This window comes from Centropristis striata, chromosome 11, assembly GCF_030273125.1.
Source record: "Centropristis striata isolate RG_2023a ecotype Rhode Island chromosome 11, C.striata_1.0, whole genome shotgun sequence".
NCBI lineage: Eukaryota > Metazoa > Chordata > Actinopteri > Perciformes > Serranidae > Centropristis > Centropristis striata.
In genome coordinates, this window is record NC_081527.1 from 30,993,793 (window position 1) to 31,011,367 (window position 17,575).

The 17,575-nt window shown below is 35.9% G+C and overlaps 1 protein-coding gene across 1 annotated transcript; it reads right to left on the reverse strand.

Moving 5' to 3' along the window:
- Nucleotides 1–1,280: 1,280 nt before the first annotated feature.
- LOC131979774 (SLAM family member 9-like) lies at nt 1,281–6,673 on the reverse strand. The gene is made up of 5 exons (XM_059343789.1): nt 6,616–6,673; nt 5,215–5,520; nt 4,843–5,127; nt 4,117–4,230; nt 1,281–2,712 (listed from the first exon to the last, which is right to left on the reverse strand). The coding sequence occupies exons 1-5, from the start codon at nt 6,671–6,673 to the stop codon at nt 2,675–2,677; spliced, it is 801 nt and encodes a 266-aa protein (XP_059199772.1). The 3' UTR covers nt 1,281–2,674.
- Nucleotides 6,674–17,575: the final 10,902 nt, after the last annotated feature.

The following is a 17,575-nucleotide window of genomic DNA, read 5'->3' on the forward strand; positions in this document are numbered from 1 at the left end:
CAACTCAATGAGTTATTTGTCCACTCCTTAAGTTAAATTAATTTCTGCCAAAGCAGTTATTATTAAATAATTAATTAATTTAGAGGTACTTATACTTGACCATATCAATTTAATGCTACTTTATTAAACCACTGCACTCGGTTTCAGATGGAAATGTACTATTTTTTACTCCACACAGCTTTAGATACAGATTTAACAAAAACACATGATGAATTAATAAATTATGATACTGTGCTAGATTAAACAAGCACAGATATAAAGTAGTTAAAATGTACTCCACTTCCACCAACTTGCCACATTTATTTCAGTAAAAGAAATTAGTTATACTGCTGTTGTGTCACAGTGTGGATCTGTAGTGTCAGTTTGTAATCTTGTGTTTCAGGTTCAGAGACTGACTCTGCACATATTAATGTGTGTCTGGTGAAGACGGTGGTTTTCTCTGTCGGTCTGTTCATCATGGTGTCTGCTGTCATCACTGTTCACCTCATGGAGAAGCTCAAGAAGACAAAATAAACAAATAGTTCTCTGCCAATCAATCTTACAAATATATATATTTTTTAAATAAGAAAACTTAAAAGTATGTTTTGGAGGGTTTTTATTTTATTTTTTTAACAAGATTCCATTGTGTTTTTGTATTGTGCATGTACAATAGCTCATTCCTGCCTCATGCTATGACACAGATGGACAGCTGGTGGCAGTAACACACCAAGAAATAATGAGTAATGCACCAACAAAAGTGAGACAGAAGACTACAAGCCAGCAAACAGTTTGGAAACAATAAAGGATTCAACTCATTAAATCATTTAAATTAAAATTGGTTATCCTTTGATCATGCCCAATAGTCAATGTGCTCTCTCTGTAAACAAAATAAATGCAAAGCAATGACAATGTTAGAAAATTGTTTGCAAAAAACGTTCCATTTTTGTATGAACAAGGACAACAACGTGCAAGAATTAATAAATTATATGTAATACTGAATGTGTTCCTGTGTATTTGCGATATCCTAACAAAGATTGTATATAATTATATATAATATGTGTTTAAGTCTATGTTAATCTTTGGATGAAATCAGTTTCTGCTACATACTGTACATACTGCCATCATTGGAAATATGTTAAAGTGTTGAATCCATCTTATATTTCTGTGTTTTGTAAGATCATGTTTCACTGAGTTTTTTCTCCTCTGGTATATTGGGAGTTATTTAGCAAATAATCAAACAGAGCTATTGTCATATGAAAACACACTTCATACAATGAATACACAACAAAATATTTTGTGGAAAAATAAAGGATTTATTGACACTTTTAAGCTTGCTCCAGCATCTGTTATTATTATGTTCAGAACAGGTAAAAACTTTTAATAGAAACTTTTCCAAGACTACAAGGACTCTCTGATTAAGGCTCCAAGCCCGAGGGGGCGATCCCAGTACTCAACTCGATTGAAATTGCTCAGATTCTTATTTTTATTATTCCATTGAAAAAAGTAATACTGCAGCCTTTTTCTATAAACGGCATAACATTACAGGGCTGGTAAAGAAAGCTGTACGTATGGCAGGTACAAAAATAGCATTGTTAGCCCATAAAAATAAAAAAATCTTACATGCACGTATTCCATGCACTCATCTGAATCTCTGGATATAGGCCACGCCCACTACAAGGAGCATCCGATTTAATTTTTTTCAGTTGAGTACTTTGATATCTTCAAAAACAACTTAAAAAATATGACACACTTGCTTCACAAAACACATTGCTTATATGAATGAAATAAATTAATTCAAGTCTTTAGAAATGAAGCACAATGCTGTAACCTTGAAATGAAGTGTAACCCTGGACCATCTTCTTTGTTTGCAATAATGCTAGCTGTTAGTTATGCTAAACAAGCTTCATTAGCACATGCTTTTTAAGTATTATATAAAAGTATTATTATCTATAATATAGTATATAAGTATAATATTTAAGTATATGAAGAGTTACTAAGTTATTTGCATTTTAAGCAGCATACCATCTTTTTAATAATCGATTGTATCAGAGTGCTGAAGCTCATAGCTTCTCATCCCAACAACCATGTGTGAAATTCACACTTCCATACTGTAAATCATTGCTCCTAGAACAATGTGGCATCATTTTGTTCATCATGCTCAGATACAATATTCATGGCAACTGAAGCTTTTACATCACGCTGAGATAATGGTCACTGCAGTGAGTTTTATCTGAATTGCATATTTATAATTGGACTGTAATGAAAACATCCAGACAAGTGAAAAAGTGAGATAAAGGGTCAACCCAACATACCCAAGCTGTGTCTCTGTCACACATTGATCTTCAATGTATTATTAGTAGAATTATTGTAAACAATATCCCAAGATAGAGCACAGAAATAACATACTAAAACTCATCTTTGTGGCATTTGACTTGCTTGGACCTAATGGCTCAATATGTGATGATATAAAAATCTAATCCTGAGTGTGTGTGATGTTTAGTAACATTTCCTTGTTTAACAGTCTTTTCGTAGTAGAACAGGTCAGATATACATTGCAAGTGGAATTCCTGATTATTTTTTTACAGATCTGTCAACCTGAGCATACAGACTCTCTGGCTGAACCAGGGATCTGGTCTCCGTGGATCCTCCAGGTCCAGTGTGAGGGCCGACCATGCAGTAGGTGGAGTTTGGAGCATCATCTGTTGGATTCTGAGTCAGAGGTTGGGCTGTGACCTGGAAAACAAATCATATGAACATTTTCAGCAAGGCTTGTTTGCCATTTTTAAATAGTGAAGTCATCTTCATATGATTAAAGGCAACATATTTATCAACCCTTCAAAAACTACAAACTTCTGAATAATTTACCTTAAACACAATTACATAAAGAAAGTATCCACACTCATTCTCTTGGTTTGTTCTAAGACTGAAAATAGATTTCTGGTTCTCTTCAAGCTGTATTCACTGCGCAAGGGGGAAAAAATTCAGAAGCAGAAATACATTTGGCTGAGCAGGAAGTCACATGTAGCTCATGTTAACTGTTGCATGAAGGGTTTTGAGAACACAACAGCCTTGGATCATGCATTTGCAGTTTTGCGAATTGGGACACAGTTGTTGTGTTTGTCTTGTGCTTTAGTTCACTATAATGCATCAAAATGATGGAAAAACTATAATACAACACATGCAAATGACACACATGCAGCAGAGTTTGAGTGGACTTATTGCCAGACGAGACCTCAGCAGCAGGTTTGGAAGCCTGGATCGTGGCGCTTCAGGTCCAAAGCATTACATTTGAGCACAAGAGAGAACAACGGGTAGATTTTGTGCATGACGCAGGTGAGAACAAGCAGCAGAAACAGGAACAGCAGGCAGGTGCAGAAGTTGGTGTAGCAGGTCATATACAGTAAATAGAGCACACTGTTGAGGAAATGTAAAAGGATTAGTGTCATATGGATAGCCAACAAAAGTATGTTAAGTTCCAGTTTATGATTATTTTTATAATTTTTTTTGTATTCTGCCTGTTTCCTGTAATATGCTCTTAATAGTTAAATTGCTCAATATCTTAAATTATGTTCCTCTGTGTCTGGCAAATTTGGGAGAGAAATGTTTTTTAAAAAACTGTTGGCGCTTACCTGAGGAACTTCATATACTGTATCCTCCATGTTCTCTCTATTATCTGCAGATCAGTCATAAAAAATACATGTTGATTTGTTTTAATGTAAATATGATTTTGAGAGCTTTACACTTTGCATCTAAATAACTCTACCTTCACACATATGTGTCGGATATACTATTTGTGATGTTTGTGACTCTTAGAGGTTGTAACAAAAATGTGCTTTGGCAAACAGCGATGTAGGAAGATACCTCTGACGGAGAGATGCTAAGAATGAAGGACTAAAGTACAAAGACTGCAACAATTCTGAGATTGCCTTGTTTTTCTACGATCCACTCTAGTAATAGAACATTTTTTAAATATTCAATATTAAATACAAAAACAACATAAAGAGGCTTTAAGTCACACAGATATTTGGCCAAACTTTGGCTAATGTAAATAATGATCAGCTGCAGGTTCCCATGGTGTCTATACACTATACAGTAAAGAGTATAAAGTATGAATGGTCTGTGCATGTATGGACTTACTTTTTCTTTTCTTTAGACAGTACCACACTGTCACAGAAATGATGATGACAAGCGGAACTAGTATGACAACAAGAACCACATAATTGCTAGTATTGGTGTAAGGTTCTGGAGGATCTGTAAAGAACACAAAAGCAATATTAGAAAATGATGCTTTATGGTTTAAATCATGTAACAAAGTCGAGAGTGTGCTTCTGAAACATCACATCTTGTTGGCCTGTGCTTTTGAGAGGTTTCACCTTTTGCCTCACTAACCTGCTCTAGACTTGTGGTGACAGCTAGATAAGTACAACAGATAAGTAGATAAGGCTTGTCATTTTTTAGGAGGTTTCACTGATACATAAAAATCAAGATTTTAAATTGACTTTACGTCCCTTCCACACACACACACAAATTGTGTTTCCTCTCCAAGAAAATGCTTTTCATGGCAGTTTTCAGTAAAAATAAATAAATAAATAAATGAATGTTATGAATGTTATGACATCCATGAATGACATTAACACTGCAAATGGTGCTTTTAAAAATGCCATACTCAAGTCTTCGATGCAAAAATCCTGCAGACTACGTATTCCTAAAACACAATGAAAATGTACACATACACTTTTCACTTTTTTTGTAACAAATCCAAATGTTTTAGCATTTCATTGCAAATTAATTTAGCATTTTAACTGTGCTACAATCAAAACTAAGCATTTGTGTCAGTTGGTTGATTTGTTTCTTCAGACTCACCGTCATAACTGGGGCATAAATGTTCAATTATATTGATGTCCTCAGTCTGGCTGACCTGGTTGCTATGGTTACAGATGATTGAGTCATTAGCCAGGTAAGCTTTGAGAGAAGCACCAGAGGTCGTGACCTTTGACTGCTCTCCTCCATCCTGACTGCAGGTTTGGTTGACACATCTAACAGTGCTGTTAATGTGAGAGTCCTGTGTTCTGCAGGTCACAGTGAAGTTACAGGAGTCTGAGCTGTTGGACACAGAGTCCACTGACAGTTTAACTGAAGACACTCGATCTGAGGAGGAAAACAGCAGGAGTGTTTTTAGTTTTAGGTACATGATAACAGAAACTCCATCAGTTTTCGAAATGTTAACAAACCTACCTTGAACTGTGACGATGTGTTCAGTAGTTTCTGGGGTTACTCCTCTGAACACTACTGCAATATAAGGTCCACTGTCTGTCTTTTGTAGATTTTTCAGTTTCATTGAGTAATTTGTCTGAGAAAACTCAATCCTCCCAGTGTAATTAGGAGAGACTGTTGGTTTTCCTCCAGGTGGAAATATTAAAATTCCTTCTTTATTGAACTTCCATGAAACAAAACCAACTTCCTCAGGACCAGTAGCCTTCATGACATTCAGCAGCACATCCTCTCCCTTCTTCACAAACACAGGAGTCACATCACTGGATCCTGTGAAAACAAGACACATCATAAAATAACATGGTCTATATTGAATGTTACCATATTCCACCTATATTTCTAATGCATCGGATCATCAAATTAAACTACATTTAACTCATCATAGTGTATCAGGGTCTCTTTAAGCTTTGTGTGGTTTCAGTTTGCCTCAGATTAGAGCTGTGAAACTAAACTTGATGAGAGCAAGGTGTTACTCAGAGTCTTTAATGGGTGAATTCCCCACTCTGTCTCTTCTAAAAAGCAGGGGACTTTCTTTCATTTTGTTCTCTAGCTTGGACAGATGAGAGAGACAGAAAATTGGACAGTGAGTGGATTTTTCCACACACTGCTTACTGAGCTGCTACAGTAAACCATGAGAGGACGGCGGTTTTCATATTCGTCTTGGAGAGACAGATGCATTTACACCTTTAACATTTGGCTTTAATGCGTATCAAACCAATTTGAGGGTTGCCTGTCCCACATATGTTATTTAATTTAAAGGATTACAATCTTATGGAAATTCAAAGCAAAATAAGAATGACAAAGGACTAAACAAAGAACTAAATGAAAAATGTAAGATATTTGTATCCCATCATTGAGAATGATGTCTGTGAGGATGACGATCCTCTGTATGCACAAGCCAATGTGCAGGCACGGAAGTTCCTATTGTTACAGATGATGTTAAAGTAGCCTTTTTTAACAGCCTACTGTACTCCGGTCTGTATACATACAGCATATTTTTGGTGCAGTTGAAGTAAAGCAAGAATGAAAAGATTCAGGTTGAAAAATAATATATTCAATAATTAATCTTGCTAAAGCTCCCAAGTTGGAAAAGTGCAATTCATATGTTTATATTCCTACTTTAAATTTTGTTGAGGAATTCCTCAAGTATAAGCTAAGTATAAATGGATATGTCGATTTATAAAAAGAAAAATCATGATTGCCATATTACAAAATGTAAAAAAATGTGTTCCAATGAAGCATAACGTTTCTTATCTGGCTTCTACATGTATTACTGAAAGAGTCTGTTACAGTACAACAACTTTGACCTGGAAAAATAACAAAGTCAATCAAAAACAAAAAGTATGAATAAAATTAAGTTTTTACCTTGTGCTTCACATGATCGCAGCAGTGAAGAGACAAAGAGAAGTACAATGAGCTCCATTTTACAAAATGTCTGATACAAGGAAATGGTCTGGTTATTTGAGAACAGCCCCTGACAGGAAATGTGTTACCTCACACATCTTATTGCAGTCTGGAAAATCTGTGACAATTTAAAAAAAAATTTAAAAGTTCATGGTACATTTTTGAATTAGAAAGCTACACAAATTAATCCCAGCATGGTGTACATATAGTCCATATAGAGCACAAGGCTCTATGTGGCAGGGCTGTTCATTTGACTATCTATAATATATTCTATCAGCTTCAACTGTTCTACTGTAGCCACCTGTACAAACACATGCAACAAAATACATACAGCCTTTAATAACTCATAATCAGCTTTATTAAACCATTTAGAGAGAACTGTCTCATTCAGTCTCTCCATCTGCACTTTAAACACTATAGACATTCAAGAGCTTGATGTTAATTAAGAAAATGCTACATATGCAAATTCCAACATATTCATATCAATCATACTCAGCCCTGACTCATCATTTCACACATATCCATCAGAATATCATTATTAGAGACTTCCAACAGCTCTTTCACATCCTCAGCACTCACCTCAGCTGGTCGTCGTGTCATCTACATTGAAAAATAAAAAGGGCTTTGACAAAATGTTAGTAATGTTAGTAACTTCAAATCACATTTTTACAGCAACATTGGCAACCCACAATAACCTGATGGGCATTTTTTAACCACATGTATTTAAGAGGAAGTTGACAAGTTCTCATGTCTGAGTGTTTCCTGCCCTAGTTACCACACATCTCGGTCCCCCGTGTCTGCTCCTTGACTCTGGAAAATCGACTCATAGTTTTTCTCGTTGAGATTTAACTTTATTTAACAAAGCAGGGGGAGGGCACAAACAAGAAAACTGGGCTTTTCTCACCTTCACTTCTTTTTTAGTTTAATATCTTTGTTTTTATGTTTCCTATTTTCCTAAACAACAGTGTCATCAGGATAAAGGTGTATGTTTGCTTAGTTTACCAGACAGTGCTTTAAATAGCATATTTCAGTGCATTGATATATATAAAATACACATAGATGTCTTCTCTGAGTCTTTAACATGAATACTTTAATCGTTTTACAACAGGAAGTGTAAAGATATCACAGAGTGTTGTTAAGAAGGTGGGGTGTTTTTTTTCTTTTCTATAAGAACTGGCAGAGCATTACTGATTGTTGTTTTAACAGTAATAAAAGCAAACAGAGCTGAAACATAAAGTTATATGACGTAAAATGTGTAGAACATACATTTACAGCTGTATGTGTAATCACATGAATTTAATAGATGTCCAATGATGGCAGTATGTACAGTAATTTAGCAGAAACTGTTTTCATCCAGGATTAACACAGACTTAGTAAACACATATTATACAAACATATATGCAATTTTTGTTAGGATATTGTAAATACACAGGAACACATTCAGTATTTAAAGTACAAATTTTCTTACAAACAGTTTTCGAACATTGCCATTGCTTTCCAATTATTTTATTTACAAGGTGAGCACATTTATTATTGGGTTTAACCAAAGGATAACCAATAAATGATTTAATGAAATTCACCCTTTATTGTTTTACATCTGTTTGCTGGCTTGTAGTCTTCTGTTTATAACTTTTGGTGCATTGCTACATTTCTTGGTGTGTTACTGTCCCCAGCCATCCATCAGTGTCATAGCATGAGGCAGGAATAAGCTATTCTGCATGCACAATACGAAAACACAATGGGAACTTGTAAAAAAAAAAAAAAAAACCTCCACAACGTACTTTTAAGTTTTCTTAATTTTTTTTAGATAAGTGTTTAAAGTATATTTGTAAGATTGGTTGGCAGAGAACTATTTGTTTATTTTGTCTTCTTGAGCTTCTCCATGAGGTGAACAGTGATGACAGCAGACACCATGATGAACAGACCGACAGAGAAAACCACTGAAACACAAGATTACAACCCTAAACAACAGCAGTATAACTTGGTAAATGCTATGTTCTTATAGAAAGAAAATCCCCATCCCTGTCCTCTTAACAACACTCTTGTGATATTTTTACTAAGGAACTCTGACAGGGGAGAACTTGTCTAATTCCTCTTAAAGCTTTGTACTCATCTTATATTTCTGTGTTTTGTAAGATCATGGTCACTGAATATGTTCCTCTGGTATATTGGGAGTTTTTCAGCAAATAATTTAACAGAGTTGTTTTCATAGGAAACACACGTGATACATTGAATACACAATAAAATATAGTGTGGGGAAATAATAATAAAGCATTTAATGACATTTTAAGCTTGCTCCAGCATCTCTGTTATTATTATGTTCAGAACAGATAAAACATTTTAATTGCAACTTTTCCAGGACTACAAGGACCCGATTGAAATTGCCTGGATTTTTATTTTATTTTAATTCCATTGAAGAAAGTCATACTGCAGCCTTTATCATACAATGTACAGGGCTGGTACAGACTGATGCACGTACAGCAGGCACAAAAAATGACACACATCCACCAGCAGGTGGCGCTTAGCCTGGCTAACACCAGACAAATCTCAAATGAGATTTGGTCTGGAAACCAGCCATTCATTTCTCCGTAGAGGAGGTGTGGTTTACGATCCTCCGGAGCCGTTTATTGGGCGCTTAGAATGTCTATCAAAAGCGTCTGTAGGTAGCTCTTAGCCAATCAGATCAGTTATACCAGATGACGTAGTGGAGCAACAGAAATGGATGTTTGTTGTGTGTGTGTCTGTGAGAGAGTGTTGCTTGCTGCGTTGCTTCTCCAGTTCTCGCTTTCTGCAAGATTTATTTCCACGCTTTATTCCCCCTCATGTCATTCAGCCACACACATCCACTGATTTTATGGGCAATAAACAAGCTGCTGCGGGTCTCTCGGCGCCTCTGCTGTCCAGATCACCAGTGAGACCACCGGTGATCTGGCTACGAGCCGGGGTACAGCGGAGCCGCCGAGAGACCTTTCGCCTTTCAACTTTCGCTCTTAACTATTTAAAACACCATCTACAGCTAAAGAGAGTTTCGCGTCTGCAGCAGCCATGTTAGATCCGTAAGAAAACTACAAGCTTCCAAGTGCCGAGTAGTACTCGTCATCGTCTTGCCGTCCCTCCCCGCTCTGTGATTGGATCCCTAAAACAGGGCTAAGAAAGCTTCCTGGTTGCCAGACTGGATGGAGGTTTGAAATTAAATTCGAGCGCGCAAGACAGTATGGGTATACCCAGGCTAGGTGCCGCTATGATCGAGGTGAAAACGGTTTTCGCCCATAAAAAAATATTCTTACAAGCAGCTGAATCTCTGGATATAGGCCACGGCCACTACAATGAGCATCCTATTTAAATGTTTTTTCAGTTTTTTCAGTTCACTTAAATATCTAAAAATTAAAAAGATCTATATTTTTGTTTCAATAACTTGCTTCACAAAACATGTTGCTTATATAACTGAAATAAATTAATTCAAGTCTTTAGAAATGAAGTACAATACTGTATCTCTGAGATGAAGTGTAACTCTGGACCATCTTCTTTGTTTAAAATAATGCTAGCTATTAGTTATGCTAAACAAGCTTCATGAGCACATGCTCTTTAAGTTTTATATAAAAGTATTAGTATGTATAATATAGTATATAAGTATTATATGTAAGTATAAGACATCTGGACAGAGACTCTACCATGTCTATCTTTGTGATACTGGGACTGCTGGTCTGCATAAAGGCACAAGGTAGGATAAGGACACGGTGTAATAAAATGTTACTAATAGATACAGTTATCATATGTGAGGCTTATTTACTCTGAATAATGAACTGAGCACAATAACTTCAGATGTTATCTAATCATTAGGAATACACATGTGCTATTGATTCATAAATCATTATCCTTAACCGATTATCCGCATTCGGGTCGCGGGGGGCTGGAGCTGATCCCAGCTGACATTGGGCGAGAGGCGGGGTACACCTGGACAAGAAAAGAAACTTTATTTCAGTAAATATGTCCTGCTTTGTTGTGTAGAAAAGGGGGTATCACTGTAGGCCTGAAGAGGTTTTGTGTAGTGAATTGATATGGAGTAAAATTTCTCATTTATTTCTTCCATCAGGAATTCAGTGACCTAATCTAATAATGAAAACCTTCTCAGAAAAAAATACAGCTAAAAGAAGCCAGTGCCAGAGAAAAAGACTGAAAGAAGAAGAAAATATTGAATGACTTCTTCATTTAAAAAAAAGAAAAAGAAAAAAATTATACTGATGTTATTACTAAAAAAATGTATTGTAAAAGTTATAATTTGAGATTATTGCCCAACACCAAGGTGGAAGAAGGATCCTGTTTTGCAGTGGAGACAGAGTAGAAAGAAACAAAAAAATAATTACATTTTACAACCCTTATTAAACTACAGTATGGTAAGCTAAGGTTATTTCATTCTGCACTTTGATGGTGACAGGGGCAAATATGAAGCCTGCTTTAAATAATGACCAAAATGTCCAAATACAGTATGGAGATGGAATACTATTCAGTGCTGAACTAATCATACATTTTGTGTGTGATTTTTATCAGATTATCTGTCTACTGCTTTTATATGATCTAGTGTTGTGACTCCTGTGTTTGTGAAGAAGGGAGAAGATGTGCTGCTGAATGTCATGAAAGCTGCTGGTCCTCAGAAAGTTATTTTGGTTACCTGGAAGTTCAATGAAGCAGGAATTCTAACATTTAAAACTAATGGCACACCAATAGTCTCTCCTGATTACACTGAGTTTTCTGAGACAAATTACCTATAAAAGTGAAAGTTCATAAACTCAGACTCCTGTAACCTCGACGAAGGGGGAGGAAGCTGTCAGCAAATGATTTCAACTCAATGAGTTATTTGTCCAAGTTAAATTAATTTCTGCCAAAGCAGTTATTATTAAATAATGAATTAGTTTAAAGGTACTTATACTTGACCATATCAATTTAATGCTACTTTATTAAACCACTGCACTCGGTTTCAGATGGAAATTTACTATTTTTTACTCCACACAGCTTTAGAAACAGATTTAACAAAAACACATGATGAATTAATAAATTATGATACTGTGCTAGATTAAACAAGCACAGATATAAAGTAGTTAAAATGTACTCCACTTCCACCAGTTGAACCACTCCGCCCAACAAGATTTTTACTCTAATACTTCAAATAGATTTGCTGAAATGCTTTTGTACTTTTACCAAAGTGAAACCTTGAACATATGACTTTTAGTAACAGAGTGTTTTTACACTGTGTTATTGCCACATTTATTTCAGTAAAAGAAATTAGTTATACTGCTGTTGTGTCACAGTGTGGATCTGTAGTGTCAGTTTGTAATCTTGTGTTTCAGGTTCAGAGACTGACTCTGCACATATTAATGTGTGTCTGGTGAAGACGGTGGTTTTCTCTGTCGGTCTGTTCATCATGGTGTCTGCTGTCATCACTGTTCACCTCATGGAGAAGCTCAAGAAGACAAAATAAACAAATAGTTCTCTGCCAATCAATCTTACAAATATATATTTTTTTTTAATAAGAAAACTTAAAAGTACGTTTTGGAGTTTTTTTTTTTTTTCCATTCCATTGTGTTTTTGTATTGTGCATGTACAATAGCTCATTCCTGCCTCATGCTATGACACTGATGGACAGCTGGTGCAGTAACACACCAAGAAATGGAGTAATGCACCAACAAAAGTGAGACACAGAAGACTACAAGCCAGCAAACAGATGTAAACAAAGGATTCAACTCATTAAATCATTTAAATTAAAATTGATTATCCTTTGATCATGCCCAATAGTCAATGTGCTCTCCCTGTAAATAAAATAAATGCAAAGCAATGACAATGTTAGAAAATTGTTTGCAAAAAACGTTCCATTTTTGTATGAACAAGGACAACAATGTGCAAGAATTAATACATTATATGTAATACTGAATGTGTTCCTGTGTATTTACGATATCCTAACAAAGATTGTATATATTTATATATAATATGTGTTTAAGTCTGTGTTAATCTTTGGATGAAATCAGTTTCTGCTACATACTGTACATACTGCCATCATTGGAAATATGTTAAAGTGTTGTATCCATCTAACATTTCTGTGTTTTGTAAGATCATGTTTCACTGAGTTTTTTCTCCTCTGGTATATTGAGAGTTATTCAGCAAATAATCAAACAGAGCTATTGTCATATGAAAACACACTTCATACAATGAATACACAACAAAATGTGCCCTGATTAAGGCTCCAAGCCAGATCCCAGTACCAGCGGGGAACTCGATTGAAATCGCTCAGAATTTTATTTTTATTATTCAATTGAAACAAGTCATTCTGCAGCCTTTTCCATAAATGCCATGACATCAAATGGCTGTTAAAGACTGCTGCACGCATGGCAGGCACAAAAAAAACCATTTTAGCCCATAATAAAAAAAAGTTACATGTGCCATGTTCCCTGAACTCATCTGAATCTCTGGATATAGGCCACGCCCACTACAAGGAGCATCCTATTTAAATTGTTTTTTCAGTTGAGTACTTTGATATCTTCAAAAACAACTTAAAAATATGACACACTTGCTTCACTAAACACATTGCTTATGTGAATGAAATAAATTAATTCAAGTCTTAAGAGGTATGAAGTAATTCGCATTTTAAGCAGCATACCATCTTTTTGATAATCGGTGTTGTATCAGAGTGCTGCAGTTCATAGCTTCTCATCCCAAAGTCTGAAATTCACACTTCCATACAGTAAATCATTGCTCCTAGAACAATGTGGCATCATTTTGTTCATCATGCTCAGATACAATATTCATGGCAACTGAAGCTTTCAGATCACACTGAGATAATGGTCACTGCAGTGAGTTTCTTCTGAACTGCATATTTATAACTGGACTGTAATGAAAACATCAAAAAAATTATTGTAAACAATATCCCAAGATAGAGCACAGAAATAACATACTAAAACGCATCTTCATGGCGTTGCTTTCTTGGACCTAATTGCTCAGTATGTGATGATATAAAAATCTAATCCTGAGTGTGTATGATGTTTAGTAACATTTCCTCTTTTAACAGTCTTTTCGTAGCAGAACAGGTCAGAGATACTTTGCTGGAAGTGGAATTCCTGATTATTTTTTAACAGATCTGTCAACCTGAGCATACACACTCTCTGGCTGAACCGGGGATCTGGTCTCCGTGGATCCTCCAGGTCCAGTGTGAGGGCCGACCATGCAGTAGGTGGAGTTTGGAGCATCATCTGTTGGATTCTGAGTCAGAGGTTGGGCTGTGACCTGGAAAAAAAATCATATGAACATTTTCAGCAAGGTTTGTTTGCCATTTTTAAATTGTGAAGTCATCTTTATATGATAAAAGGCATACATATTTATCAACCCTTCAAAAACTACAAACTTCTGAATAATGCACCTCAAACACAATTACATAAAGAAAGTATCTACACTCATTCTCTTGGTTTGTTCTAAGACTGAAAATAGATTTCTGGTTCTCATCAAGCTATATATTCACTGTACAAGAGGATAGCAGAAGCAGAAATACATTTGGCTGAGCAGGAAGTCACATGTAGCTCAGCTTAACTGTTGTGTGCCAAAAAGGGAAGCAACAAGAGAAGTCAAATGCTTGGCCTTAAGTAAATTATATTGTCGCAATCTTGTTATTTGACACCATGATGTGTTTTATGTAATTGCATGAAGGGTTTTGAGAACACAACAGCCTTGGATCATGCATTTGCAGTTTTGCGAATTGGGACACAGTTGTTGTATTTGTCTTGTGCTTTAGTTCACTATAATGCATCAAAATGATGGGAAAACTATAATACAACACATGCAAATGACACACATGCATCAGAGTTTGAGTGGACTTATTGCCAGACGAGACCTCAGCAGCAGGTTTGGAAGCCTGGATCGTGGCGCTTCAGGTCCAAAGCATTACATTTGAGCACAAGAGAGAACAACAGGTAGATTTTGTGCATGACGCAGGTGAGAACAAGCAGCAGAAACAGGAACAGTAGGCAGGTGCAAAAGTTGGTGTAGCAGGTCATATACAGCCAATAGAGCACACTGTTGAGGAAATGTAAAAGGATTAGTGTCATATGGATAGCCAACAAAAGTATGTTAAGTTCCAGTTTATGATTATTTAAATACATTCTGCATTCTGTCTGTTTCCTCTAATATGCTCTTAATTGTTAAATTGCTCAATATCTATTATGTTCTGCTGTGTGTCTTGCAAATTTGGGAGAGAAATGTTTTTAAAAAATGTTGGCGCTTACCTGAGGAACTTCATATACTGTATTCTCCATGTTCTCTCTATTATCTGCAGATCAGTCATAAAAAATACATGTTTATTTGCTTTAATTTACATTTTATTGTGAGAGCTTTACCCTTTCTGACCACTTAACGGCACAGCATGTACATTACATTTAGCTGCAGCTACATTAAATTGAAGTTTGGGTGCAACTTAATTCCTCCACCTTCACACATATGTGTAGGATATACTATTTTGTGATGTTTGTGACTCTTAGAGGTTGTAACAAAATTGTGCTTTGGCAAACAGCGATGTATGAAGATACCTCTGATGGAGAGATGCTAAGAATGAAGAACTAAAGTACAAAGACTGCAACAATTCTGAGATTGTCTTGTTTGTCTACAATCCACTCTAGTAATAGAATATTTTTGAAATATTCAATATTAAATACAAAAACAATATAAAGAGGCTTTAAGTCACACAGATATTTGGCCCAACTTTGGCTAATGTAAATAATGATCAGCTGCAGGTTCCCATGGTGTCTGTACACTATACAGTAAAGAGTATAAAGTATGAATGGTCTGTGCATGTATGGACTTACTTTTTCTTTTCTTTAGACAGTACCACACTGTCACAGAAATGATGATGACAAGCAGAACTAGTATGACAACAGGAACAACATAATTCATGTCATGTTTTGGAGCAACTGTAAAGAAAACAAAAGCAATATTAGAAAATTATGCTTTATGGTTTAAATCTTGTAACAAAGTCGAGAGTGTGCTTCTGAAACATCACATCCTGTTGGCCTGTGCTTTTGAGAGGTTTCACCTTCTGCCTCACTAACCTGCTAGAGGCTTGTGATGACAGCTAGATAAGTACACCAGATAAGTAGATAAGGCTTGTCATTTTTTAGGAGGTTTCACTGATATATAAAAATCAAGATTTTAAATTGACTTTACGCCCCTTCCACACACACACACACACACACACACACACACACACACACACACACAAATTGTGTTTCCTCTCCAAGAAAATGCTTTTCATGGCAGTTTTCAGAAAAAATAAATAAATAAATAAATGAATGTTATGAATGTTATGACATCCATGAATGACATTAACACTGCAAATGCTGCTTTTAAAAATGCCATACTCAAGTCTTTGATGCAAAAATCCTGCAGACTACGTATTCCTAAAACACAAGAAAATGTACACATACACTTTTCACTTTTTTTGTAACAAATCCAAATGTTTTAGCATTTCATTGCAAATAAGTATTAATTTATCATTTTAACTGTGCTACAATCGAAACTAAGCATTTGTGTCAGTTGGTTGATTTGTTTCTTCAGACTCACCGTCATGCCGAGTGCATAAATCTTCAATTACATTGATGTCCTCAATCTGGCTGACCTGGTTGCTATGGTTACAGATGATTGAGTCATCAGCCAGGTAAGCTTTGAGAGAAGCACCAAAGGTCGTGACCTTTGACTGCTCTCCTCCATCCTGACTGCAGGTTTGGTTGACACATCTAACGGTGCTGTTAATGTGAGAGTCCTGTGTTCTGCAGGTCACAGTGAAGTTACAGGAGTCTGAGTTTCTGAACACAGAGTCCACTGACAGTTTAACTGGAGACACTGGATCTGAGGAGGGAAACATCAGGTGAGTTTTTAGTTTTAGAAACATCATTGTCTGAAATGTTCACAAACCTACCTTGAACTGTGACATTGTATTCAGTATATTCTTTCTTTTTTACTCTATTCACCACTGCAGTATAAAGTCCACTGTCGGTCTTTTGTAGATTTTTCAGTTTCACTGAGTAATTTGTCACAGAAAAGTTAACCCTCCCAGTGTAATCAGGAGAGACTATTGGTGAGTTATTAGGTGAAAATGACACTAAATTTCCTTCTTTGTTGAACTCCCAGGTAACAAAAAGAACTTTTTCAGTACTAGCAGCTTTCATGACATTCAGCAGCACATCCTCTCCCTTCTCCACAAACACAGGAGTCACAACACTGGATCCTGTGAAAACAACAGACACATCATACAAGAATTTGGTCAATATTGGTTATTACTCCTACTACAGTATATTTCTAATACACATGATGATCCAATTGAACAAACTACTTTTAGCCCAATCAGCTTATCAAGAGTTTTTAAGCTTTGTGTTGTTTCACAGTTTGCCTCAGATTAGAGCTGTGAAACTAAATTCGATGAGCAAGATGTTACTTAGAGTCTTTAAAGGGTTTTTTCCACTCTGTCTCTTCTAAAAAGAAGGCGATTTTCTTGTATTTTGTTCTCCAGCTTGGACAGAGGAGACAGACAGAAAATTAGACAGTGAGAGGATTTTTCACTTTTCCGCAGACTGCTTACTGAGTAGTTACAGTAAACCATGAGAGGACGACGGTTTTCATATTTGTCTTGGAGAGACAGATGCATTTACACCTTTTAACATTTGGCTTTAATGTGTCTCAAACCAGTATGAGGGTTTTCCTGTCCCACATATGTTATTTAATTTAAAGGATTAAAATCTTATGGAAATTCAAAGCAAAATAAGAACGACAAAGGACTAAACCAAGAACTAAATGTGATAAACAATGTAAGATATTTGTATCCCATCATTGAGAATGATGTCTGTGAGGATGACGATCCTCTGTATGCACAAGCCAATGTGCAGGCACGGAA